The sequence below is a fragment of the Pholcus phalangioides genome, unplaced genomic scaffold, assembly GCF_987345545.1.
Source record: "Pholcus phalangioides strain wild (caught in Gottingen) unplaced genomic scaffold, Ppha-v1.0 ptg000002l_1, whole genome shotgun sequence".
NCBI classification, from domain to species: Eukaryota; Metazoa; Arthropoda; class Arachnida; order Araneae; family Pholcidae; genus Pholcus; species Pholcus phalangioides.
In genome coordinates, this window is record NW_028301595.1 from 8,441,275 (window position 1) to 8,468,779 (window position 27,505).

A 27,505-nucleotide genomic window follows, 5' to 3' on the forward strand; every position below is an offset into this window, starting at 1 on the left:
TCTCAATCGGATCCGTATATTAAAAAGAAAATCCAAAATGTTTCTACACGTTACTCCCACACTCTATAAGTATTGACCGTGAAACTGATCCAGTGATGAAAACAATAAATTTCAACACATTTTTTTATATTCAACTTTATTTTCTGCACAAAACGACAAAATATTCTCTCAAGAAGTGAAGCGATTCGATCTCCGGATTCCGAGATCGTGATCCAATGATGTCCAAAATGCTGTAAAAAAGATTTAGACATAATTAATTGAAAACTACTGCCGTGCGATGTGTTTAGACACGCAATAAAATCTTCAACAAAATTAAAAGTAGTTGACACAGATTTTGCTGATAACGATTGTTTCACTCAAGGTGAATAAATACGAGTTTCAAGGCAACATTCCATGTGAAAGGTTCAACAAAGACTAAAACCTCGAAGAGAAAAAAGAAAAAAAAGGACTTAAAAAACAAAAATCGACAATTTTCGATGCAAAGAATAGGCTCTAAAGTTTTTAATGCAAATCTCAATGTGCGCAAGTGTTTTTCATTGTTGTCATGCTTGTATAAACCTAGAACATTTTCGAGGGTTTATAAAACCTTAAGCCGGGTTTTCCTGGGAATAGATTTGTTGCGCAGCGTGAACCGAATTAGACTATTTCGCGCCGACAGAAACGAGTTACATAATCACGCTACGCGTTTGCGTTTTCCTAGCGAGGCGCATCAGATCAGGGCGGCTATATAAAGTCTTTGGCATCAGCTACTCTATCGTCTGCAAGCTCCGGTTTGAAGGGAAGGGAAAGAAAACACACAAAAGTGAAGAGAATATCGGCAAAACCGCGCGGCGCACGACGCATTTGACTCCTCCAGAAGCAGTCGGCCAATCATGCCCGACGTAAAGCGCTGTCGTGAGGCGTATTGCGCTCTGTAGGAAAACAGTAAACTTGTTTTTCTTACTGGCGAGTGGACGACGTGTCGCGCTGGGCGAGTGACGTTGCGCGCGGCACAGGAAACCTGCTCCTAGGAAAACCCGGCTTTATTATATAAGAAACGCCATAATCAATGAGGATGTAGGTGATAGTCACAAGGAAAATCTCATTTTTAAGTGTGTTGGTGCACGAAAATTTTCCAATTTTCAAATACTATACATTTTTCTACGTCTGTGCTCATGTTTTTGTTCTACCTTGTACTAGAGAAACATTTTAAAAATATTTTAATATAAACTGCTGGCAGGCATTATATACACATGCTAACGTTTTCCACTAAAACGCTCTTTAATCAAAGCTATGTTTCTCGTTGGGTAGGGAAAATTTTTCGAACGCCACTCATTCAAATGCCTCTCAGCACTATGGTGTTACATACTTTAACACGATGATTTTTTTAATTGAAATTATTTAAAAAAAAAAATTCATGCCACAAAATTCGTATAAATGTTGGTGATTTTTGAAAATGTTGCATGTTGTTGTGTGAAGTTAGAATTCGAGAACTAAATAACCAACAATTAAAATCCTAAATGATATTATGTAAAAATATCCTTAGTGTTTGAGGAAAAAAAATTTGAGTGCCTAAATTGAATATATAGAAAAATTTTAAATGTTCCTTAAAGGAAAGAGATTTTTCTCATAGGGGCTGTTCAAGTATTACGTAAGCAAATTTTCAGCCATTTTTGACCCCCCCCCCCTTCTCAGCAAAAGTCAGCAAAACACAGACCCCCCCCCCGTCAGCAAAATTTCAGCCTCTCTGAATTCTAGCGCCTAACGGGGGGGGGCATAGAGGGGGCGCGTGGCCCCTCAAACGATCAAAAATTTATTTTTCAATGAAAAAAAATATATTTTTTTTTGAATTGAAAATTTACAATGAATTTACATATTGAGGAAACAGTTATTTTTCAGGATATTATGCTGAGGTGAGCTCGGAAAGAAAAGTCATCACGTCTCCGCCGGGACTCGAACCCAGGCCCTCTTGCACACCGAGCAAGCATGCTACCATCTACACCACTGGAGACACATGAATCTGCCTTCCTAATTTCACGCACTGTGTCGTGAGGCGCTGAAGTAGAGGCAGTAGTAGCCTCTCTTAACTAGAGAGCCTCTAGAGACTAGAGTAGACTCTAGACTAGAGAGTAGCCTCTCTCTTAGAGAGGCTACTAATGCCTCTACTTCAGCGCCTCACGACACAGTGCGTGAAATTAGGAAGGCAGATTCATGTGTCTCCAGGGGTGTAGATGGTTGCCCGGTATGCAAGAGGGCCTCGGTTCGAGTCCCGGAGGAGACGTGATGACTTTTCTTTCCGAGCTCACCTCAGCATAATATCCTGAAAAATAACTGTTTCCTTGATATCTCTGGCTGAGAAAAAAGCCATCTATATCTCTCAATTTACATATTATTACAATCAATTTCTGTTAATTTCAATGTTATTTGAAGGCTATGAACTCAAAATTTATCTTTAATAAATTCATTGCGACCCACCCTCTAAGCCATATAATGATAAATCGCATAAAGACCCTTGGCCCGCGAACCAGATATGGCCCTGGGGGGGTTATCTGATGCGGCCTGCCCTCCTGAAACCTAATTTTGTAAAAATTAACTAAGCGGCACATTTACAGATCGCCTAAGTGTCCCGTGGTACAATTCCAGAGCATTTAAGCGGCCCGTGGCACATTTTCAGATCACTTAAATGACCCGGGACACAGTTCCAGAACACTTAAGCGATCCGTGACACATTTAGAGATACCTTGAGTGACATGTGACGTAGTTTTAGAGCACTTAACCCCAGTGTGGTTCTACATCACTTAAGTTACCCGCGGCACAATCTCAGATTATTTAAGTGATGCATGACACAGTTCCAGAGCACTTAAGCGGCCCGGACACATTTCCCGATCACTTGGATCCGCGAACCATCTAGAGTTCACTAAAGTGGCTCTCTAGGGCACTCATCAATGGGGGATGTTACTTCAAGTGCCCACAAATTATCGAAAGGTTTTTCTCGTTTTTGGCATAGGTGGAGATAGACTTGGAAGTCTGGGAAGGGGGGCACGGGCATTTTTGCTGGGGAGGGGGCACGATGATGATTATGTCAATTCATATATACATTTATACATTAGATCAGTCGACTCCATCTTTGACGACAGAGGAGCAATGCCCCCCCCCCACGCCCCCCGTATCTCCGCCCATGGTTTTTGGCGCACCGAGTAAGAAGCCATTAAAAATATTGGATATCTGTGTCCAGACCTTAACGAGGAGTGTGTGTGTCTGTTAATATATAGTAAGATGCGTTGAGTAACGACGACACAATTCAAAAAAGCGTCCGTTAGTAAGTGTCCGCTAACGGAAGTCTCCGTTCTGGGAGGTTGCACTATTACTAATACTACTGCTAAACTAGACACGCACCTCGTCCATATTCCTCTGCAAAGCTTCTATAACGAATTGGTACATATTGGAATGTGTGTGCATGTGTAATGCACTTTCCGTGTAATGCTTATTATGTGTAGTGCTGCTATCTTCCATCCATTTTTCTAACTATGCGACAAGTGTAATGATCAAATGATATACGTTGTAGACCTATTGTTCTCTAAGCCGAGACATTTTAACTAGGATATCGGCTCGCATTTCCGCAGCGAAGTTGGGAATCACAGAAAACCAACTTCAGCCGACCAGCACCTTCTATAGCAGAAAGCCTCCGCTCGAAGCTCGTGACGCCACTGAAATCGTCCATCTCACCTACAGTCATTGAATATACTGCAAAAAAAGGTTAAGATTTTTCTCACGCGTGGGACTGCTATATCCAATGGCTACAGGTGAAATGGACGACCTCCATTTTGTTTTGTTGTTCCAGGACGACGGTCCTGGTGTAAATTTCTTAAAGAATCAGTTCATCTTTCATCAAAAGTTGGGAAGCTATGGGGTATAGCCTGCTTACAACCCCCTCCTCAACCCCTTCGTAAATACGCATGTGAACACAGTACTTTGAAAACCCTAATAGTCAATCGGAGCAGAAAGAGGGGCCCCCAATAAAATAAATTGAAAAAAAAATAAACTTGTGTAATTCAATAATTTCGGGCGCATTTGTTTGGTACGGGCACGGTAACTATTATTGGTCACCCTCTGCTATGTAATGTTACCGACTCGAAGTTACTTCCCCCCCCCCCCGCACAATCTAAAAATATATAAAAATGGGGGACACCCCCCACCCACGCATGATTTTTTTTATTTAGGCAATGTTTCGAGTTTAATTTGCACGTACGTGATTTCATCAAAAATAAATCGAAATGCCGCTGCTGCTATCTGTTGATAGAAATTTAAACTCAGACTCACAATGGCTGTGAACAAATTTATTCATTATTGAATATGTGAAACAAGGCTGACCATATTTCCTTAGGAAAAATACAGGAAATTGAGCTTCGAAATACGGGACGTTGCCAATTATCGCCAAAAATGATGCCAAAAAGTAAGCAAAGTTGCCAACCCACGCTAAAATACGATAAGTCGCCAATCGCGGAATACAAGCGCCATTTCAAATTTCAGTGAATTTAAAAGAAGAGAAAAACATTAAATGTTTGAGATGAATATTCTTGTTTGTAGTCGCAGTTATGGTAATGCGATTTCTGAGTTAGAAAGATAATTTTAATCGTTGATTTGAAGAATAAATAGTCAAGTTGGCTTCATTGAAAATACGTGAAAAACCGGGACATTTTCGTAAAAAAAACAAAAAAAAAACGGGATGGCCAAAAAAACCGAAAAAACCGGGACTGTCCCGGTAAATACTGGGCTTATGGTCACTTTATGTGAAACCTGTTAATGTGTGTACCGCCATCTAGCGATGAGTTGGTGAGTCTGCAGACTGATTTCTAAATATCAAAAATATGATCGGACGATAGGTTCTTTGTTTTTAGATGTCTCCTTATGCCTGAAGAAAGAACTGAACTTGCCATTGAGTTCAGTTCATGGGCTTCGCTCGTGAGGAACTGTACAGAACGAAAAGTTTCTGCTGTCGTCTGCTTTCTCCTAGGTTCTTTGTTTTGGACGTTTCCTTGTGCCCCGAAGAAAGAGCTGAACTTGCTTTTCAGTTCAGTTTGTGGGCTTCACACGTAGGGAGCCATACTGAAGGATAATTTCTGCTTCTCCATCCCTATGTTATCATCACCGGTTGAGTCGTCTTCAATTTTAAGACTAGAGGGCAGCACAAACAGTATGAATCAAGCAGTGGAAATTTACACCTTATTTGTCCTAGGGTCACCAGACGTCCTCATGGGCGGAGATACGGGGGGGGGGGGGCATTGCCCCCAGCATCAAACGCGGAGTGGGCAGATCTAATGTACATGTGTGTATATGAATTGACATCATCATCATCGTGCCACCCCCGTCAGCAATAATGACCTTGCCCCCCCCCCCAGACTTCCAAGGTCATCTCCACCTATGGATGTCCTGTTTGAGGAGGGCATGCCCTTCTTTTTGATGTCAATTCAAGCGTCCTCCTACGTTCCGGAAAATTTGACCTCTTTAGGTTTCCAGAATCATCATATTTTCATCGGGAATTTTTTTTCTCCCGGTTTGAAACATCGCCTATATTACCTCATTGATATGAGTTAATCGCCTATATTTCCTCTTTGATTTGTGTGGGTACATCAGAGTTTTGTACCCACACAAATTGACCAATAGTCGCCGAAGGTCAAAGAATTTTTTCTGGTTTTTTTTAGTGGTTCTGTTTGAGAGTTTTAAAAAAAACTATTGTTGGGTTGGTTTTATTTGTCGGAATTGTGGCGTCATCTGTTGTGGAAATTGAAAAAAGTGACTGAAAGTAAGAGTGAGAGCATATATATATATATATATAGGAGTCCTCCTTAGTTTTCAAATCGCAGTTTTCAAAACCCTAATTTGTCCTCTGTTTCCTCCCCTCGTTCTTCGTTTTGGATGGTTCCATATGTGCTAACAAAAGAACTGAATTTTTCATCCAGTTCAGTTTGTGAGTTTTGCTTAGAAGGAGCCGCACTGTATGAAAAATTCTACTCCTTGACCTGATCACTGCAGTAGTCACCTATAATTCTGAGCATAGATGGAAGGCAGAACCATTTATACCAATCAAACAGTGTAAACTCCTATTCAACTAGGGGTAGCAGATTCGAAAACTGAGAAAGAAAAACGCCTGCGCGCTCACCTTTAGTGACTCCACTAATCCTATTTTTCACAATAGATGGCGCCACTTATGATCACTAAAACCAGCCACAATAATAATTTTCCCCAATTGTAAAACAAAACTGCTAAAGAACGCAGAAACAGAAGGAAGTTCTGGGAATTTCGACGGCTATGGATGAATCCGCGTGTGGGGGAAAAACACTCATATGAACACTTCAATGAAGAAACATGTTTCAAAGTGGGGGAAAAAATTCATTAGCAAAAAAAATAAAAGTAATTCTGGAAAAAAAACTTGAAAAGGGGAGACAAAGGTCGAATTTTCTCCGAAACGTAGAAGGACGCTCGAAAAGTGATCGAAAAGGAGGACACGTCCTCCAAAAGAAGGATGGCTGCTAACCTTACATTCAACGAGTTCAACCAGTTTCCCCGACAAGGGTGCAGCTGGCACAGCTCTCGCCCGGGGGTGCATGTGGGATAGGTTTTTTTTTCCATACTATAAATTAACTATATTGGTGCCGGCAAAGATCCTAGCCCAAGGGGGCCATGGATCTAATGTTGTGATTTTAGAGAGTAAGAACTGATAGGTAGATACTTTCACCCTGTGGGACTGAAACATCACTTGGCCTCGGAGCCCTCATGACACTGGACTGCCCTGGTTCAGACCCACCATATCGTGGAGGGTCTCAAAATTCTATACAGGATGTTTTTAAATGATTTTTAAAATTTTAATATCATTGATCCTACCTGAAAAAAATTAAATACAGGCCAAACATTTTCCGGGACACTTGGATTTCTTTGAAAAATACGGGACTCCTGACAACCCTACTGATTTTATCTATGTTCGTGCGTGTCAACATAATATATGTATCACGAAGTATATGGTTTTTGTACTTAGTTACAGTAAAACCTCTCTCACCGGCGGGACAAAAGAAATTCGGTCTGTAAAAGAAAGGTGACCGCATATCTAAGGGGAGGGGGTGTTCGTTAAGAGGAGGTTTTTACTGTATATATCATGATGTGATGATAATTATTACAAAGTCTTGTTTTTTTTCCGCCATTGTTTGATACTGCGTTATGTTTTGTGTACGGTTTTTTTTTGTACAATAAAAAGTTCTCGTGAAATTTTATTGCCAATGGATTTTGGATGATTTATATTGTCCTTTTTGGTCCCATCACAGAGGAGGCTGGGAGGTTCCACTGTGGAATGATCGTGTTTCTCATGTTACTCACGAGAGAGAGAGAGAGAGAGTAGCAATGCATCAACAACACCCCTTTCCCAGAACTAAGGACATGCAGGAAAATCCGTAAATCAGACGCTGCAGTCCTGCCTAGTGAGATACTTGGCAGGGCGAAACAGAAATAAATCCCGAGTCGAGTGCCAATGGGGGGGTCTGATTCGAAGGGGTGGTGCCAACCATCTTAATGTCCGTCGTGTGGTTTTTGCTAAGGCTACAGACCTATAGCCTTCGACCGCAGGACTTGGTGCTACTAATAACGAGAGAGTAATATTACTAAGGGTACTTTCCTTGGCTAGGTGAAACTTTCTAGAATTATTAGGTGCGGTAGAAATTTCTTGTTTTTCGAACTTTTAACCAACTCCAATTTTTATCAAAGCATTTCCATTAACGTTCTTTCAAAACAGAGCATTTCTCAAAATTAAAATGTAAATAACTCCATTGAATATTGATCAAGAAACAACTCCCGAATGCCACCTGTTGGGTATTTTCTACTTTTGTGAAAGCAGCCCTTTCCAGAGAAAAAACGGTTTGTATTTCTTTACTTACTTCCGGGGTCATGACAACTGGTACGTTTGAAAAGAAGTACTATAAACACAATTGGGATAAATCTAGAAGCTTTATAAGCACTTGGAGAATAAGACAAACATAATAAATTTTTATCGGGAGGACAGCATTTATATATTATCAATTATTCGTTTTTTCTGTCGTTATACATGCTTTATTTGGGTTGCTGTATTTTGGTTATATTTGACATCCATATTTTTTATGGGCATCTTTTGCAGCCACCCCGTAAGGAAATTTACCTGTTGTGGTCTTTGTGTTTGTATTTGTGCTATGAATTTAGTAACTGCGGAAAAATGTTTCGTTTTGAAAATAAATTTCCCAATCGTGCTCGCAAAATATGCTAAGCTTTATAAGAATTTCCAGTTATAAATGCTCTAAACATTCATGATCAACGAAAGAAATGTGTGAATAAATATATTTTTTTATATAAAACGGTTTCAATTTAGACACGGCACAAAAAATAATTTCTATAGTGTATCTGATGAAAATGAAAATAGTTCACTAACTAAGACCTGTTTATAGCCAGAGAACGATTATCCAATCGTGTGCGTAAAGCCGGGGAATACACTATAAGAGTTTGATAAAATACCTCTTATAAAACTTGAAGAATCTAACAAATATAGCTCATAGCTTACATTCGAGCGAATGAAACCCATAAGCTCATTAGTTGAATTTTTCACGTTTTATAAAAAAACTCTTATAGTGTAATCTCCCGGCCTTTATATAGAAACAAAATTTTACTTCTGCGTGTACGTTTCCAATAAATCTTCGGCACGCTTCGGATCCTTCTTTTTAAAGTTCTGGAAGGTTGACATCGATCTTATGTAACCGGCAGCTGCACTTACCCTGGATGTTATCTTCTGTTTCACTGATTCCACCCTAAATGATATTTAATGTAAAAAATAGAACATTCTGAGTGAGATTTCGTGTTTTCTATAAACGCCATATTAACCAATAAACCGCGAGAATAATTTAAGTTTTTATATGTATACACAATGATCTGGAACTCCGCCGATAAACTCGTAGGAATGGTCGTACACGTCAAGGTAATAACTTTCGTAATGGAACCTTGCGTCGAAACACGATTATTTAGTCGGAAACGACGTTGGCAATGGGAGAACCGCCAAGCAAAGCAGCGACATATCCACGTGGATTTAAGTGATCTATTTTCAATTTGAACATTCAGTATAGAAATAGTTATTGTCTGTAGAAAAAGATATCGGTAATTACCTTTGAATTTCTCGGAAAGGGAAAGAGATGCTTTTGTAATTTTCTATCACGAGGTCAACTTGTTTCGAACGGTAAGGCTGCAAGTCTTCGTAAAGAATCTAAATTAAATGTATAAGCAAATTTAAAAATACATTACATACGTCAAAACATATGCACATGAGATGATGATGCCAACATATGCATGATGATTAGAGAATTTAAACAGTGAATTCCATTTTTCCACGTCATATTCTAGAAACAACGAACACAAACGAAAAAATATAATATGAAAGCATAACACGGTTGAGGTGTGGACGAATATCATCAATTTTTTTTCTCTCAATTTTAATTAACGAAAATTCTATTCATCTTACGTATACATGTTACAAAAATTAAGTATCTGTAGAGCCTGTCAATTTTGAACCGTTGATCATATTTCCAATTAGAAAAAGTATTCAAATAAATCGTGGATTTCAGCTATGGGCTCTATCGTCGCCAACAGAAACTTTCACAGTCACCACTGACAGGACAGCTGCAGCTACATACTACAAAAATTCAATAACTCGCCATTTTCAGTCCAAATACGGGTGGCATCACCGGTATAAAACGAAATACTGTCATCGTGGTAAGATGCTCGTCTTCGAGCTTTTCGTGAGGTTGTAGGTTCGGTCCTGGGTGAAGAACACAAATTCTTTTCCGACGAACTTGAGAGGTGACCACCGATAGATTGCGCCTTCTTCCAAATCTGTCGGTTGAAAATTGATACATGATAGTATGACCGGAGTTTGGTGTGCGGCGTGTGTACAAGGCGATTGCATGTACGGTTAAGTTGTAGTGATAAAGTGTGTGTATCTATACTTTTCTAAATTTTATAACAGAGAGGAGATTCCATTTTGTTTCCTTATTTACCTTGTCAGTGAGCTCTCGGAGTAACTTGTCGGTCTCTTTGCGCCCACAGATTGGATAGATGTTTTTGCTCGCGTAAACGGCCAGCACGCCATCGTCGACCAGCACCCTTTGGACTTCTTTGAAGAAGCCGTCGATGTTCAGCCAGTGTAGGCAAGTACCAGCGGTTATCAGATCAACACTATTATCTGCGGCTTGTAAATGGTCAGCTTGCGCAACCCTAGATTATAGAAAACCCACATTTTTTTAGGTAATACAATAATGAAACAGAACCAATTCTAAAATTCTGTGCTCAGAAAGGCAAAATGTCATGTCACTTTTCCCAAAAAATCGAGTTGTTAACTCTTGGGAGTCTCATTCGTCGAAATTTCGGAAAAGGGGAAAATTTTTATCTTTTTCTTTCATTTTATGGGAAAACAACGGAGGCAAATTGTTACAATTCAAAAGGTCGCGAGATCCCATTTTGGCAAAATAATGTTCACAAATTTGCCGTCATGAAATTTTGAAAAATTGTCTTTTAACATTTTGCCATCTGAGCACAGAATTAGTCCGAACTTTTTTAAGGAATCCAAGAACACAATTTGGTTTCATTTCTCATTGTATATTCTCTGGTGGCCTGTGCGGATTGAGACCTATAAGTTTGTAGTCTATTGCAAATACTACTACTTAACCCTACATATAACTCGTACCCATTTACCTCAACGGAATTTGCAACGGTGCATATGTGTGGCCCTAACGAATTAGTTTTAAAAGTGTGCGTCGAGGCTCCTAGGAGTGTCATCGAGCTCTGTCAGAAGCATCGCGAAGCGCTGGAGTGTTGATGTGCGACCGTTCAGTGCTTCGGAATAGCTGTTTCCTAGACTAGGGGTTTCCAACGTCAAAGCTCTCGATACCAGGCTATAACCTATTAATGCTGTGTTGATACTGCCATTCACCTCTCATATTTGCAGTCAAGATGCTTGAATTTCTATTTAATGTTGAAGGTCTGCCTTCTCCCTGTGAAGAGACTTTTTTAAATGGGAGACCGGCTCACATCCGTGCCTCGAAGTTGGAAAAGCTGGATTGCAAACCCTACTACTACTACTGAACCGTACATGCACCTCCTACACATTCCTCAGCGGGATTTCTAACGAATCGGTTACATGCCGGCATGTGTTGCCTGTGTGTATGTACATGCATACCTCTAACGTATTCATGTTGTCAGAGTTGGGCTTGATTTCGTGTTCTACCCGTGCAGTCATCTGTTTTCAATATTTTGGAGTGAAGGCAATAATTTGAATACCTGAATTTTCATGCTATTTAAGTACCAGGTTGTAGGTCTGCCTGCTCTCTGCGGAAAGAAATGGAAGACCGGCTCGTATTCAAGCCTTGAAGTTAAAACCGCAGAAAATTAAATTCAGTCAGTCACCACTATGGCGACGGTGGGGTTCGAACCCCACCGTCGCCATAGTGGTGATCGGCTGAATTTAATCGGTCGGCTGAAGTGGGGTTTCTGTGGTTCCCAACTTAGAGGCGTGAATCTCCCCGTTAAAAAGTCTCGCCACAGACAGCAACAGGCCTACACAATAATACAATTATTCAATCATTGCTATGGCGTCAATAGCCATCGCTATCAGATGAAGCGGGAGAGGTCCAATTTCCAGCCCAATATAATATAATAATAAGAGAAAAGGGAAAAGGGGACTTGAGCCATTTAAATTGTAAAAAACATGCTCTTTCGCCTTCATCAACACTCCTTAATTTTATGGCCACTTACTTAAAGGGCCCCTTCAAAGTTTGCGTAATAGCCGCTTCGTATTCTTTTCTCTCTCTCTCTCCCCTATATACTGAAGCCTATTGACCATTGTATTGCCACCTGCAGGCAATTGACTTTATTTCTGACTTTCTTGCTTCCTCTCCACTTTTCTTTTCCTTCTTTTTTTTTTTTGTACAACTCCCCCCCCCCCCCCCACAGAAAACATCTTCCTCCCATATGCTTCGAAAGATCGTAGGGGGTGAACCTTGACCAATGATGTCAATTTTAATACTATTTTGTACCTACGTAATCCTCATCACCCAATGGAAGGATCTTTCTTTGAAGCCGGACTACCAATTAGAAATAGGGGGGTTGGTACCCCTCAAAACTTTACTTTTTGGAATCTTTGAAAAATTAAAGCAGATTGATTAGTGCAAACTAGAAATCAAGTTGAGAAAAATGTATTAGCATCAGGAGCGGCGATCATCCGTGATGAAAGGGATGGAGGAAAAGGTAGGAAAGAAAATCTTACCACAATTTTAGTAAATTATAGACGTTTAGTTAAAACCTAAATTAGGAGGAATTAACCGGGGGCAGATGGCGAAATTAGGCATAAAGAGTGATTAAAAGAGAGATATTCCAACATCAAGTTAAAATTATTATAATTGAACATACAGTATTTTGTTTATGTATTATGCAGAATTTGATATCGTGGGAATGGATTTTTCTAATTGACTTTTATTTTGTGTAAATATAACTCGTTCTTTTCATATGTTCATTTGATTAAATATTAATGCTAATGAAATTTAACTGATTCTTTCTTTCATGAGTCATCGTTTTATTCTAAATGTATATTGGACCACTAGGAGCCTGGGTTAATCTAGATAATTATATATATATTCTTCCAGTGGTTCGATATAACAATGGTACCGTGACCATTCCCTTACAGTATTATTCCAAATTTTATTTTTGTAATACTGTTCTTAATTCATAAATTTACCCTTTTATTACCTTCAGATAAAAATGTCAAAACATGAACAAATGATGACTCTTGAGAGAATGTTCAAATTGATATGGTCATAATGATAATTTAAAAGGAAAAAAAGAAACATTAAGTTGGTGTTGAAATTTATTATTGTATAGAAACTTTTGTGTTTTGGGAATTTCTACATTTACTTTCATTGAATTTTGATTTTATAATTTTGTGAAATCTTTTGAATATATTGCACTATGGCTGAAGATCCTAGCAATTTTAATAAGTTAGCGGGGTGCCAGGCATTAATTCCCCATTTTGACAACGTATCCGCTGTCACTCCCCGATATTTTGTTGATACGTTAGAGGCAATCGCAAAAACCGCAAATTGTACTGAATCAGAGAAATTATTGTTGCTAAAATCCAGAGTTAGGGGAGATGCGTTGACGCAGATCATTAACAATGTTGATTTGGAAAATGAGCAGAATTATGAAAACACAAACAGAAATTTTTGGATTTTTTCTCCACCAAAACAAGCCTTGCTACACGGCAGCAACTTTTCTCGAATTGTCGCATGTCCTCCGACGAAGGGGTCAAAATCTATGCTGCTCGTGTTTCCACAAATACACAACAATTTTTCGGCAATGCCGATATCAGTAAACCCGAAGTGAAATCACTCTACGAACAAACACGACTAGCCAAATTCTTGGAAGGCCTCCTACCAAAATACAAAAGTTCTATTTTAGTGAAAGACCCTCAATCGTTTCAAGATGCTGTGAATTTCATTGAAACTTTACAAGTTAATGAATCAACAACCCAACACGAAACCATTTGCAATGTAGAAAACAGCAAAGATAAAGAAATCAGGAGCTTACTAGAAACGCACACAAAACTGACTCACAACACACTTGCTGCACTACAAAAGCAGGTGGAAAATCTTCAACTGCACTCCGTGCCAAGGCACGAAAACAGTGCGCAATTTCGTTTTGAAAATAACCCCTCCACAATTCAAGCATTCTCTGAACCCCCACAGCAACATACTCACACACAGGCGTGGACCGCAGGTTGCGGTGGAGACACTTGCTGCAACGAAACAATTTCACACAGATTTCCACTCAATGATTTTGAAGGTCATAGATACCCTCATTATGCTCAGAATTTTTGTGAAAACTGTGGTCGAAACAATCATACAACTTCAGAATGCTATGCTTATAATCCTGAGCACCGTTTCAACCAACGTTCACACGCACCACGCACTCAAAATTTTCATCAGACATTTCATTCTAATCGAGGACGTTTTAATACACGCAATCATTCACCACATCCTCGAAGAAGCAATAGAGGCAGAGCAGTAAGATTTGAGAACAACAACACATCTCATTCCGGTACTTCCGCGGCTAGAGTCCGTTCCCCCAACATGAATACCACTTCAACTTCTACAGAGCCGCAACAAGATACATGTATTACACAAGTTAAAACGATAAACACACAGATTCTGGATTCACAAGAAAATGACTTCTACCTTCCTGTTGCTGATGTCAAATTTGCTGGTTGCCAAACAACCAGTTTGATTGATTCTGGCGCCTCAGTCTCATTACTTCAGTATTCTGTTTTTCAGAAAATCAGAAATGACGCACGGATAAAAAAAGCTAACACTGATGTCAGAGTTAAATCTATTTCAGGAGAGCCACTAGATATTTTGGGGTCATTCAAAATCCCTCTCACTTTGGGAAATAAATGCATTATTCATTCATTTTTTATAGTCAGAAATGATTTGGCTACACAATACCAAGCAATAATTGGCTATGACCTTTTGAAGGCCCACAAATTCACACTCAACCTCGATAATGATATATTAGAAGCTGGTAATACGAAAATTAAAATACGAGACGCAAATTCTCCAACTTGTAACACATTATCCACAGAGTACGCCCGACTAGCAACGAAAATCACACTTTTGCCACACGAATCCAGGGTAGTGTATTTGAAAACTGACATTTTGGCTAGTGAAGGGGATGATATAATGTTGACACCTACACTACAAAACGATGCTATAGAAGTACATAGAGCTGTGTGCTCCATCTCTAAAGATAAAACGATCCCCATTATGCTTTCGAACTTGACCGCACGAAAAGTGGCTCTAAACAAAAACACTCGTGTAGGTACAATCACGAATGACGTAGTAATCAGAGACATGGAGGAAATCAAACAGTTACGCAGGCAGGAATTGTCGGAAAATGATTTTGAGCTGAGCCACTTAGACTTTCCAACTCGTTCGAAGCTATTGAAATTACTTTTCGAATTTGGTGATATATTTAGTAAACGCTTATACACCATAGGTTGTACAGATAAAATCACTCCTATTTTACAAGTAGATTCATCAAAACTACCATCTACTCGTCCCTACAATGTTCCCTACGCTTTGAGAGACGAATTAAAATGTCAGTTAAACGAATTAGAACAAGCAAATTTGATTGAAAAATCAGACAGTCACATAAGCTTCCCTTTGATCATGATAAAGAAGAAAAATCCTTCAGGAGACCCGAAGCAACAGAAATGGCGATTGGTAGTAGACTATAGAAAATTGAACGCTCACTTAAAATATCCAAGATATCCTCTATCAATCATTCATCACTTACTGGAAATGCTACGGGGATCTAATCTTTTTTGCTCCCTTGATCTATCATCATCTTTTTGGCAGATTCCTTTGAAACCTGAGGATCGTGACATGACAACATTTAGCTCTCCATTTGGCTCGTTCCGTTACAAAACTATGCCTCAAGGCTTGAATGCTAGTCCGGAAACATTTTCCAATCTTTCAAATCAACTTTTAGCTCCTCTTTCGGATTTGAAAATTGCCAACTATATTGATGATTTTTGCTTGGGTGCCGACAATGTCTCACAAATGCTCTACAAATTGAGAAAACTATTCGAGAGGTTCCGCTATTTTGGTTTGACACTTAATCCAGCTAAATGTTCATTTCTTGTTCCTCAGATCGAATTCCTAGGTCATACTTTGAACAGTTCAGGCATTCGCCCCATTGAGACAAACATTAGAAAGATACAAGACTTTCCAGTTCCCAACACCGTACGGAAAATACGCCGTTTTATTGGGCTGGTTGGGTATTACAGGCGTTTCATACAAAATTTTTCAGATATTACGGCACCTATTACTAACCTCACTAGAAAGAGTAGGAAATTTCATTGGACTCAAGAGGCCCAGAATGCTTTTGACATTCTAAAACAAAAACTTTCGCAACCTCCAATTTTGATTCATCCGGATTTCAACAAGGAATTTATCCTTTCTACTGACAGCAGTGACGTTGCATTAGGTGCAATGATTGGGCAGAGAATAGACAATTCTAATGTCATACATCCAATTGCATATTTTTCCAAGAAGTTAAATCCCACACAAATTCGATACACTATTATGGAAAAAGAATTAATGGCCATTGTGGAATCTGTAAAAGCATTCAAGTACTATTTGTGTGGTAGACATTTCACTATTAGGTGTGATAATGCTGCTTTGACCAAATTATCGAAATGGGATTCACCAGGAAGCAGAGTCACTCGATGGTTTGCATTTCTCTCAGAATTTAATTATGATTTTGAATTAATCAAATCTTCGGAAAACCAAGTCGCCGATATTTTTTCACGCGACTTTCATGTGAATACAGTACAGTTCACTTTACCCTCCATAGAGGAGATAAAGTTGGCTCAGCGCGAAGATCCTAAATTGTCAACCATAATCTCTACATTAGAAGACGATAACACTCAACACTCAAAGCTCAGGATTAAGTATGTCCTATCGAATGGTCTTCTTATGCACAAAGGGATTATCACTCGCTCAGGGGGTCAGAAGATCATACTACAAATAGTTATACCTAACAAGTTCAAGCCACACATTCTTGCAGCCAACCACTTGACACACTTTGGACACTTAAAAACATACCACGCCATTAAAGAGAAGTATTTCTGGGATAATTTATACACAGATACAAAACATTACGTAGAATCTTGCACACATTGCATATCTTTCCGATCTCCTCGTAGAGTACCACCTGTTCCATTGCAACGTCATTTTATTCCATCTCGACCAATGGAATATGTCTCTTGCGATTTTGTCGGAAGATTGCCTAACACCTCACGTGGAAACTGCTACATACTTACGTTCATTGATCATTTCACAAAATTTGTGAAACTGTACGCAGTTCCCGACCAAACATCAAAAACAACAGCAGAGAAATTCCTTGACTTTGCTTGCACTTTTGGATTTCCTGAGAAATTATTATCAGACAAAGGTTCAAATTTTGTGAGTGACCTTTTTAAAACACTTTGTAGTCGCCTAGGGGTAACGAAATTGCAAACAACGGCGATGTGCCCACAATCCAATGGTCAAAGTGAAAGGATAAATTCTAACTTGAAGAAGTCCCTCTCTATATTTGCACTAGGAACAACTGATTGGGATGCATACATTAATTACTATGAATTAATTTATAATTCAACTATTCATCAAGCAACACAGGAAAAGCCAGCATATTTACATCTTTCCTACGACCCCACACTTCCAACAGACATTCTTAATCAGACAACTCCACATACACGTGCCTCATATTCTGATTTTGTCACACAAAAAACAACACAACTGCAGTACACATTCAATAAAGTGCGTGAAAGTCTAATTACATCAGCAGAGAGGCAGGAAAATTACCAACGAAAATTCGCGAAAGATAGGAATTTTCACCCAGGTCAATTAGTATTCTTGCATCAACCCGACGCTGATAGACACGCTTCGCTTCCTAAGCGAAGAAATTTCGTCGGTCCCTACAGAATTCTCACAGTTCACAATCCTGTAAATTTTACAATAATTGATACAAGAAATCCAAAAGCAAAACCTATTAAAGTACATGCAAACAGGTTGATCCCATTCAAAGAAAGACGTCAAGAATTGGATTATATGCACAGTACTATTAGGGAAAACAGGAATAGTAGAAATCCGGCAGACTCCATTGCACAACAAAGGCCACACGCTAGTTTCGATGAATTGTCTGACCTTCAATGGCTTCAATGTATTTCTCCTAGTGCCGCACGTTCGGTGGGGAACCCACCCAGCAGTAGCCCTGGGCACTATTCCGAGGAGCCTTCTCGAAACACAGATAACCCTGCCGTTGTAATACCACAATCTTCTATTCAAGGATGTCAAGCCCAAAGGCCTTCCACAAGTACAGCAAGTGATGCACCCCCTGCTCTGGATAATATGTCCCGTAATTTATTGCCTCAGCGTTCCGTTGGTCATCGATACAATTTGCGCTCTAACCGGCCGGCACAAATTAACACTTTCACTTTTGGAACATATTAATCAAGTGTTGTGTATGTAAATACATAAATAATATGGGACTTGAAAATATAAATTTTTTTTTTAAATTTCTATAACGATTATTCGAAAATTAATTCATCGAATTTTATAATCGTATTCAGTGATAAGTTTTTTTTTATTACTGGAATTCCGTCGTGGATACAAATATGCTGTTGATTGTTCAGTGAGAAGGGCCCCTCATTGGACGGTGAACGCTTATTTGTTTCCAATTTTCTTTTTTTTTTCATGCAAAATTTTTCTTCAAACTCACTATCCCTCCTTCACAAATTAAATTTGAGGTAGACATTGAAGAGCACTGCAAGTTTGATCAAGTCCCACCTTATTTAAAAAAAAAAAAAAAAAAATTCATATATGTACATATCTCTATTTCTGAAGAAGCAGATGAAGCATTCAGCAACAATGACTGTCAAATTATGTTTATATTGAAAACTATATGTTTAATGGATGCATTTACATTGTTCATTTCTATGCGTAATCAATTTCGCACTATTATATTTGAGAAAAAAAATTGTTAAAACCTTGAAAACAAAGTAGAGTTATAATGGAATTATGAAAAAAAAGTTATTATGAAAGTGTGAGAAAAAAAGAGACTATGAAAAAAAAAGATGAAAGAAAAAAAAATGAAATTATAAAAGGAAAATTGAACGTATAGAAAAAAGATGAAAGTATAGAGAAAAAAAAGGGATATGAAAGTATACAAAAAAGACAAAAACAAAATAAGGATGAAAAAAATGAAATTAAGAAAAAAAAATGAAATTACGAAAGAAGAAAAAAATGGAAGTGAACAAAAAGAAAAAAAAAAAATTTTTGTCAAAATGTTAAAAATGTGCATGAGGAACAAAAGTATTAATGTTGTACACTTATGCATGCAAGTACTTTCATGTAAATATCCACATATAGCATATATGCAATTTTGTGTTAAGAATACAACATACTGCGTATTAGTGTAGTATAATTTGATGTTGGAATCTATAATCCCTCAGAGTTATAATATTTATATTGAGCATTTAAACAAGTTTAATTTGGGAATGATTATAAATGATCACACTGTGGTAAGATTTTTTCTTTCTCTGCCAAATGGTTTATATACTATGTTTTTATATTCCTTCAACGTTCATAATTCATAAGTGAAATGTGCCCGTACTCTCAGGACACCGCTCACAAATTTCAATTATCTCTGCTTCGAGGAGACAGTTATCAACTGTTTCAAACTTTCCCTTCGAACGATGCAAATTCCTTTTCAGCAGACAACGACATCGATCACTCAGACTCGTTGATGCGATGGTTCACCGAGTAATGTGGCAGTGATATCTTCAAGCAAAGAAATTTGCTAACTTCACTAATGTGTTCAAAACTTCACATTGAACTGCCGTTTCCAGACACCATACACTGAAATTGTTTACGTGCAATTTCTCTTGGATACGCCTACGGAACGAGATGCATCGCCGGTGTCGCACTTTGGTTGTCCTCAGTCGTCTGTGTAACAAATAGTGTTCGGGACTGACTGCACGTCTGAACACGAACGAACGGTCGAATAATTCATTTCGTAGTAATTTCGTTTAATAATTTTCGCTTCGACAGTACTCCAGCGTCGTCCTCTATTCAGTGACTGACATGTGAAAAGAACAAACACATTCGACGCTCTCTACGATACACATTCGCTGCAAAGTGCAACCCACGCTGAACATCATGAGGACTGATTCCTGAAATTGGGTCTAGTGCGGATTGAGCCACGACAAGCCAATTTGTTTCCTGTACAGCTGGATTTTGAAAATTTACACTTTCGAACTAATAACTCTCGAGGCACTGAACAAGTACGTTGAAGTTCAGAGTAATGAATGTGCTGTAACTTATCTCGAATCAATGCGCAGCATTTTCAGGGAAACATGTTCTGCGACACTTAATGTTACATTTATTTCAGTGATAAATGCAACAGTGATTTTCTTGTTGCTGTGTCTAAACGTATTATTGATATATTTTTGTGACGTTATACGAAGAAATTATATGTATCTTCGCTATTCCGAGAAAAAAAAAGTACTTCCGATAAATCATCGAAAGGGATGATACGTAATCTACGTTATGAATTCATGAAATTTTTTAAAAGCTTCTGTGTATTTCATGCTCAGCGATTTTTGCAAAGCTCTTTTGTATATTATTTTATTTCTGCTTATATTATCTTTCTACAATTCACTTACGACAATATCGAAGCACATGTATATATCTACAACACATAATGTATATTCACTTCTAATTTTTATATTACTTATATATATTTTTTTCTTTTCGCATATGTATATCTAGGCACGAGTATTCTTTTCAATGCATTCCTACATTGCTTACCTTTGTGTCAAGTGATGTACATTTGTACATATCAGATTTTCATTCATGTTTTGAAGAGCAAACATAATTTTATTGCCAGTATTGTAATCTCCCGACTTATATTTTCTTTTTCTTTTTTTTTCGTTTTTTTTTTTTCTTTTTCCGCAAGATGGATGTGCATTGCTATGGCGTCAATAGCCATCGCTATCAGATGAAGCGGGAGAGGTCCAATTTCCAGCCCAATATAATATAATAATAAGAGAAAAGGGAAAAGGGGACTTGAGCCATTTAAATTGTAAAAAACATGCTCTTTCGCCTTCATCAACACTCCTTAATTTTATGGCCACTTACTTAAAGGGCCCCTTCAAAGTTTGCGTAATAGCCGCTTCGTATTCTTTTCTCTCTCTCTCTCCCCTATATACTGAAGCCTATTGACCATTGTATTGCCACCTGCAGGCAATTGACTTTATTTCTGACTTTCTTGCTTCCTCTCCACTTTTCTTTTCCTTCTTTTTTTTTTTTTGTACAACTCCCCCCCCCCCCCCCACAGAAAACATCTTCCTCCCATATGCTTCGAAAGATCGTAGGGGGTGAACCTTGACCAATGATGTCAATTTTAATACTATTTTGTACCTACGTAATCCTCATCACCCAATGGAAGGATCTTTCTTTGAAGCCGGACTACCAATTAGAAATAGGGGGGTTGGTACCCCTCAAAACTTTACTTTTTGGAATCTTTGAAAAATTAAAGCAGATTGATTAGTGCAAACTAGAAATCAAGTTGAGAAAAATGTATTAGCATCAGGAGCGGCGATCATCCGTGATGAAAGGGATGGAGGAAAAGGTAGGAAAGAAAATCTTACCACAATTTTAGTAAATTATAGACGTTTAGTTAAAACCTAAATTAGGAGGAATTAACCGGGGGCAGATGGCGAAATTAGGCATAAAGAGTGATTAAAAGAGAGATATTCCAACATCAAGTTAAAATTATTATAATTGAACATACAGTATTTTGTTTATGTATTATGCAGAATTTGATATCGTGGGAATGGATTTTTCTAATTGACTTTTATTTTGTGTAAATATAACTCGTTCTTTTCATATGTTCATTTGATTAAATATTAATGCTAATGAAATTTAACTGATTCTTTCTTTCATGAGTCATCGTTTTATTCTAAATGTATATTGGAAATGTATATATCACAAATTTGCCGTCATGAAATTTTGAAAAATTGTCTTTTAACATTTTGCCATCTGAGCACAGAATTAGTCCGAACTTTTTTAAGGAATCCAAGAACACAATTTGGTTTCATTTCTCATTGTATATTCTCTGGTGGCCTGTGCGGATTGAGACCTATAAGTTTGTAGTCTATTGCAAATACTACTACTTAACCCTACATATAACTCGTACCCATTTACCTCAACGGAATTTGCAACGGTGCATATGTGTGGCCCTAACGAATTAGTTTTAAAAGTGTGCGTCGAGGCTCCTAGGAGTGTCATCGAGCTCTGTCAGAAGCATCGCGAAGCGCTGGAGTGTTGATGTGCGACCGTTCAGTGCTTCGGAATAGCTGTTTCCTAGACTAGGGGTTTCCAACGTCAAAGCTCTCGATACCAGGCTATAACCTATTAATGCTGTGTTGATACTGCCATTCACCTCTCATATTTGCAGTCAAGATGCTTGAATTTCTATTTAATGTTGAAGGTCTGCCTTCTCCCTGTGAAGAGACTTTTTTAAATGGGAGACCGGCTCACATCCGTGCCTCGAAGTTGGAAAAGCTGGATTGCAAACCCTACTACTACTACTGAACCGTACATGCACCTCCTACACATTCCTCAGCGGGATTTCTAACGAATCGGTTACATGCCGGCATGTGTTGCCTGTGTGTATGTACATGCATACCTCTAACGTATTCATGTTGTCAGAGTTGGGCTTGATTTCGTGTTCTACCCGTGCAGTCATCTGTTTTCAATATTTTGGAGTGAAGGCAATAATTTGAATACCTGAATTTTCATGCTATTTAAGTACCAGGTTGTAGGTCTGCCTGCTCTCTGCGGAAAGAAATGGAAGACCGGCTCGTATTCAAGCCTTGAAGTTAAAACCGCAGAAAATTAAATTCAGTCAGTCACCACTATGGCGACGGTGGGGTTCGAACCCCACCGTCGCCATAGTGGTGATTGGCTGAATTTAATCGGTCGGCTGAAGTGGGGTTTCTGTGGTTCCCAACTTAGAGGCGTGAATCTCCCCGTTAAAAAGTCTCGCCACAGACAGCAACAGGCCTACACAATAATACAATTATTCAATCATTGCTATGGCGTCAATAGCCATCGCTATCAGATGAAGCGGGAGAGGTCCAATTTCCAGCCCAATATAATATAATAATAAGAGAAAAGGGAAAAGGGGACTTGAGCCATTTAAATTGTAAAAAACATGCTCTTTCGCCTTCATCAACACTCCTTAATTTTATGGCCACTTACTTAAAGGGCCCCTTCAAAGTTTGCGTAATAGCCGCTTCGTATTCTTTTCTCTCTCTCTCTCCCCTATATACTGAAGCCTATTGACCATTGTATTGCCACCTGCAGGCAATTGACTTTATTTCTGACTTTCTTGCTTCCTCTCCACTTTTCTTTTCCTTCTTTTTTTTTTTTGTACAACTCCCCCCCCCCCCCCCCCCCACAGAAAACATCTTCCTCCCATATGCTTCGAAAGATCGTAGGGGGTGAACCTTGACCAATGATGTCAATTTTAATACTATTTTGTACCTACGTAATCCTCATCACCCAATGGAAGGATCTTTCTTTGAAGCCGGACTACCAATTAGAAATAGGGGGGTTGGTACCCCTCAAAACTTTACTTTTTGGAATCTTTGAAAAATTAAAGCAGATTGATTAGTGCAAACTAGAAATCAAGTTGAGAAAAATGTATTAGCATCAGGAGCGGCGATCATCCGTGATGAAAGGGATGGAGGAAAAGGTAGGAAAGAAAATCTTACCACAATTTTAGTAAATTATAGACGTTTAGTTAAAACCTAAATTAGGAGGAATTAACCGGGGGCAGATGGCGAAATTAGGCATAAAGAGTGATTAAAAGAGAGATATTCCAACATCAAGTTAAAATTATTATAATTGAACATACAGTATTTTGTTTATGTATTATGCAGAATTTGATATCGTGGGAATGGATTTTTCTAATTGACTTTTATTTTGTGTAAATATAACTCGTTCTTTTCATATGTTCATTTGATTAAATATTAATGCTAATGAAATTTAACTGATTCTTTCTTTCATGAGTCATCGTTTTATTCTAAATGTATATTGGACCACTAGGAGCCTGGGTTAATCTAGATAATTATATATATATTCTTCCAGTGGTTCGATATAACACATTACACTTCACTCATAGTTAGAAAAATTGATAGCAGATTGAAGCACTGCACCCTCAACAAGCACGACCAACAACCACTATGGTGATGGTCGATTTCGAACCCGGATCCTTGCGATGCGAGTCTGTCACCATAATAAGCATTACACAAAACAAGCATTACACAGAAACAAACTTTACGTTAGGTTTCACTACACGTCTACACACATTCCCGCATGTACCAATTCGTTAGAGGTTCCGCAGAGGAATATGGACGAGGTACATGTGTGGTTTAGTAGTAGTAGTAGTAGTAGTCTGTCACCACATGACCACTCGACCACCGTAGCGACAGCTAGAATTTGCTGGAAAACTTTGGATTGCACTTAATTTAAATTTACAACATGAATGATCGATCTTACAGGTATCGTATATTAGGTTTGGCGCGGTTTGTCTTAGCTTCGGCAATCTGAGCCTCGCTGGCGTCGAATGCAGTGACGTGTTCGAAGTACGGAGCGAGTACATAACTGCTTTGACCGCTGCCACAGGCTACGTCGATCGCATGGAAATATGGTGGAACCAGCTGCAGATAGAAAACAATTATAAAAACATAGAACTTCAATTGAATTTAAGCATTAGGTAAACTGCAATATTCTTATTTGAAGCTTAGCTAAAGCTGCATGAAGCTCGAAGCTTGATTATTATCCGTGAAAAAATTTCCCGATGGGTACAGATTATTGTGTAATCTGTTTTTTCTCAAAATTTAGCACTTTCTCATTGTTATTATTGCAGTCTTTTGCACATCAACATGACATGGCATTTAAGGTGGATTAATATCTAAAGACACGTGTCGTGTCAGACCAACCTCCACCTGTAGAAGAAGGCCTCCACACGAAGCTCGTGACGTCACTGAAGAATGCCATCTCACCTATAGCCGATGGATATACTAGGGAAAAAAAAGGGTAAAGGCGGCGCATGCGTAGGCATACCATATGCAATGGCTATAGGTGAGATGGCCTTCTTCAGTGACGTCACGAGCTTCGCGCTGAGACCTTCTGCTATAGTTGGTGTTGGTCAGATACGGCAAACACATTCTGCAACATAAAACCAATGAACGTATTCATATCTACTGTGTCGTGGTTACGCGGGCGAAGGCAAACAATCTAAGCCGCGTCAGACCATCACATCCTACAGATAGAAGGCCTCCGCACGCTGCTCGCGACGTGAGCAAGTAGTCCATTTTCCCTCAGAATATTCAGGGAAAAAAATTCCCTGCTCGTGCCATCGTCATCGTTGTGCGGAAAAGAAATGATCTCTCCGGCTCAGAATTGTCTATTTCTATGACCCATATCCTATCACCATGCGGTATTTGTGAGCCAACCAGGAAGATTCTACGCTAAAATAAGAAGAAACGAAATAGGATGCTGTGGTCCAAAATGTGTGCAAACTTGCTTGGTAGTCCTAATGACGTTACAGATGAACTTAGCAACCCGTGCGGGGGCCTCGTATCTCTAGGAGGTGCTGGTCTGACACGAAACAGTGAGTGTCCGTAGATGTGAATCCACCTTTAGGATGCATCGAAGTAAGTGGGAATTCTGGGTAAGAATGCAATAGAACTTTTTAAAATTCAGGTAGCTTCTAAGAACGGTCCGTGACGCTAAAATTAAACTGGCATTACTCCGACTCACGTAGCGCCCGTTGTGGTGGGCGTATTTCATTGAAACTCGATTTCGATTTATACATTATTTGGATCATGGGGGGGGGGGGGGAATAAGTACGATAAAAAAATGCCACTTTTTCACCTGGTGGTCAGAAATTGAATTATGTTTTTATTGGATCTATCTTTCTCCCATTCCCCCCCCTCCCACATATATATTGTATAGTGTTAACCACGTTTCATCAAAATACCTCCATCAGAGTGGGCACTACGTACGTCTGAGTAGATATCAGTTTATTTATAACTACCCTGCACTTTATTTTTCAGTAAAGATGTGCTTGGTACTATAGCTGAAGGAAGAGGATTATACAAGAAGATTGTTATTTCAGGAAGTTAGGTTTTTGATAACGGTGCTGCTACCTGTTGTGCCTTTTGCAATGCCGTTATTTCCGAAATTGCGAATCGGCATAATATCGGAATTTCGGAGGCAAGTCAACACTTCGTGAGGGGAAAAGTAATATTCAGCACAAGGAAAAATAACAACTCAAGTTTTACGTGAAACATGAAAACATACACGAGTAAAACTTACACATTTGCATCACATTAAAATAAACAATGTATGGGGTATCCCAATAAATGCTGTTCGTTTTGACGCACACATTTTAAACCAATGATTCCCAACGTCCCCCGAGATGCTATATTTTGTTTAATGAAGTAGGCTTTATTCCGACTTTCAGCAGGTGCAAAATAAAGGAGATTTCTATTGTGTGTTACATTGAGAAATCAACTTTACATAAAATATCTGGGCTTGTTTGCCATTGTTAACCTCTTTACGTGCACGCTTTTGACAACAAATCTGGATGATGGGCAGTTCGACTAGCAGCTACAAATATAAGAAATAAGTGCTACATATTATTAATACATTGAAAATGAAGGGAAAAAGATTTCAGAGACAAAAAATAAGATTTCTGAAGAGCACGGTCTTCATTGTTTCTCCCTTTCCATATTGTATATAAAACAATGTTCTCTTTTACACGGTTACCAAATGAAGAGCCTGGAAAGATGGAAGAGAATGCTTCAACGCATTTCTTCCATCTACATAAGGCAGAGATATCTCGTCCCTGTAGGTTAAGGGATAACTGAAGTTATTTGCTTCTTTGCATCAGTCCGGGGATTTGCGAGTGGTTGTTATCTATCTATTTTAAGGCGTTAAAATAACAGACTTTAAAAAAAACGGAATATCTCGTTAATGCCGTTGAGATGTTTTTTTTTAAATAAATAATAGCGGGATCTTCATACATTCCCAAGGGATCAACATGTTCCGTCCAGAGAATTTGTTAGTACACACATCTATTCCCGACTCCAGACCCGCACTGTGAGAGACTAGTTCGTTCCCTAACCGCGCGACTGTCAGGCGGCGGGCGTTAAATTGCCAGGTTAATAACCATTCGTATTTTGAAAGTCGTGACGTCAATATAAGTTAAGACGTTATGAAAATCAGCCTTACTTTTTCCCTCAAGAAATCCATTATCAGACCAATCAGTTGCAACGGTGGATCCGGCCTGTAATCGCTGTAGGCTTTGGCCTGTTTCTCATCCTCGAATTCGGACAAAGACATTTCTTCAGGCTGAATACAGCACACGAATGTTGTAAGGGAAACAAAGACTGTGCATGCATATTTATATATACACCACCTTTCTTAACTTTATTTTGATGCGTATGCGCTTGGTGTCGTCGGTATGGTGATGGATGCGCGCGACGCACTAGGTAATGTCGCTTCCTATTTTCATTCCTGGAGGAGATCGTCAAGCTGCGCAAATAACTAGGGAACCGTCGAAATGAAATTGAAGTCGGAAGAAGAAATTCTCACCCCGTTTATTAGCTGGGGTTTTTCTTGGACAATGTGTTTGCTTGTGTGTTTCCATGAACAAATGTTTAAACATTTGGTGTTAAATACACAAATTGTTTTAACGCGAAAGATGTCAGCTGCGCGTGGTGTCTCTGCGTGGCAATGCTCACCGACATCTCGAAATAACGGTATATACATAACAG

At 38.8% G+C, this 27,505-nt stretch overlaps 1 protein-coding gene across 1 annotated transcript; it reads right to left on the reverse strand.

The window, feature by feature from the left end:
- On the reverse strand, window positions 1-27,128 carry LOC149089339 (putative methyltransferase DDB_G0268948). Its single transcript, XM_089238045.1, has 6 exons — window positions 26,961-27,128; window positions 24,219-24,379; window positions 10,038-10,254; window positions 9,150-9,247; window positions 8,661-8,798; window positions 1-230 (listed from the first exon to the last, which is right to left on the reverse strand). Exons 1-6 carry the CDS (start codon window positions 27,069-27,071, stop codon window positions 137-139), a joined length of 819 nt encoding a protein of 272 aa, XP_089094171.1. The 5' UTR covers window positions 27,072-27,128; the 3' UTR covers window positions 1-136.
- Between the last annotated feature and the right edge of the window lie 377 nt (window positions 27,129-27,505).

Bases quoted from the DNA above. Each gene is read 5' to 3' on its own strand.
- LOC149089339 (XM_089238045.1), bottom strand. From the start codon at position 27,071: ATGTCTTTGTCCGAATTCGAGGATGAGAAACAGGCCAAAGCCTACAGC. The intron at 24,380-26,960 runs GTAAGGCTGATT...TTCTATCTGCAG, and splicing joins TGGATTTCTTGAGGGAAAAA to CTGGTTCCACCATATTTCCA. The intron at 231-8,660 runs GTAAAATTTTGT...TCTTTTTTACAG, and splicing joins TTGGAAACGTACACGCAGAA to CATTTTGGACATCATTGGAT.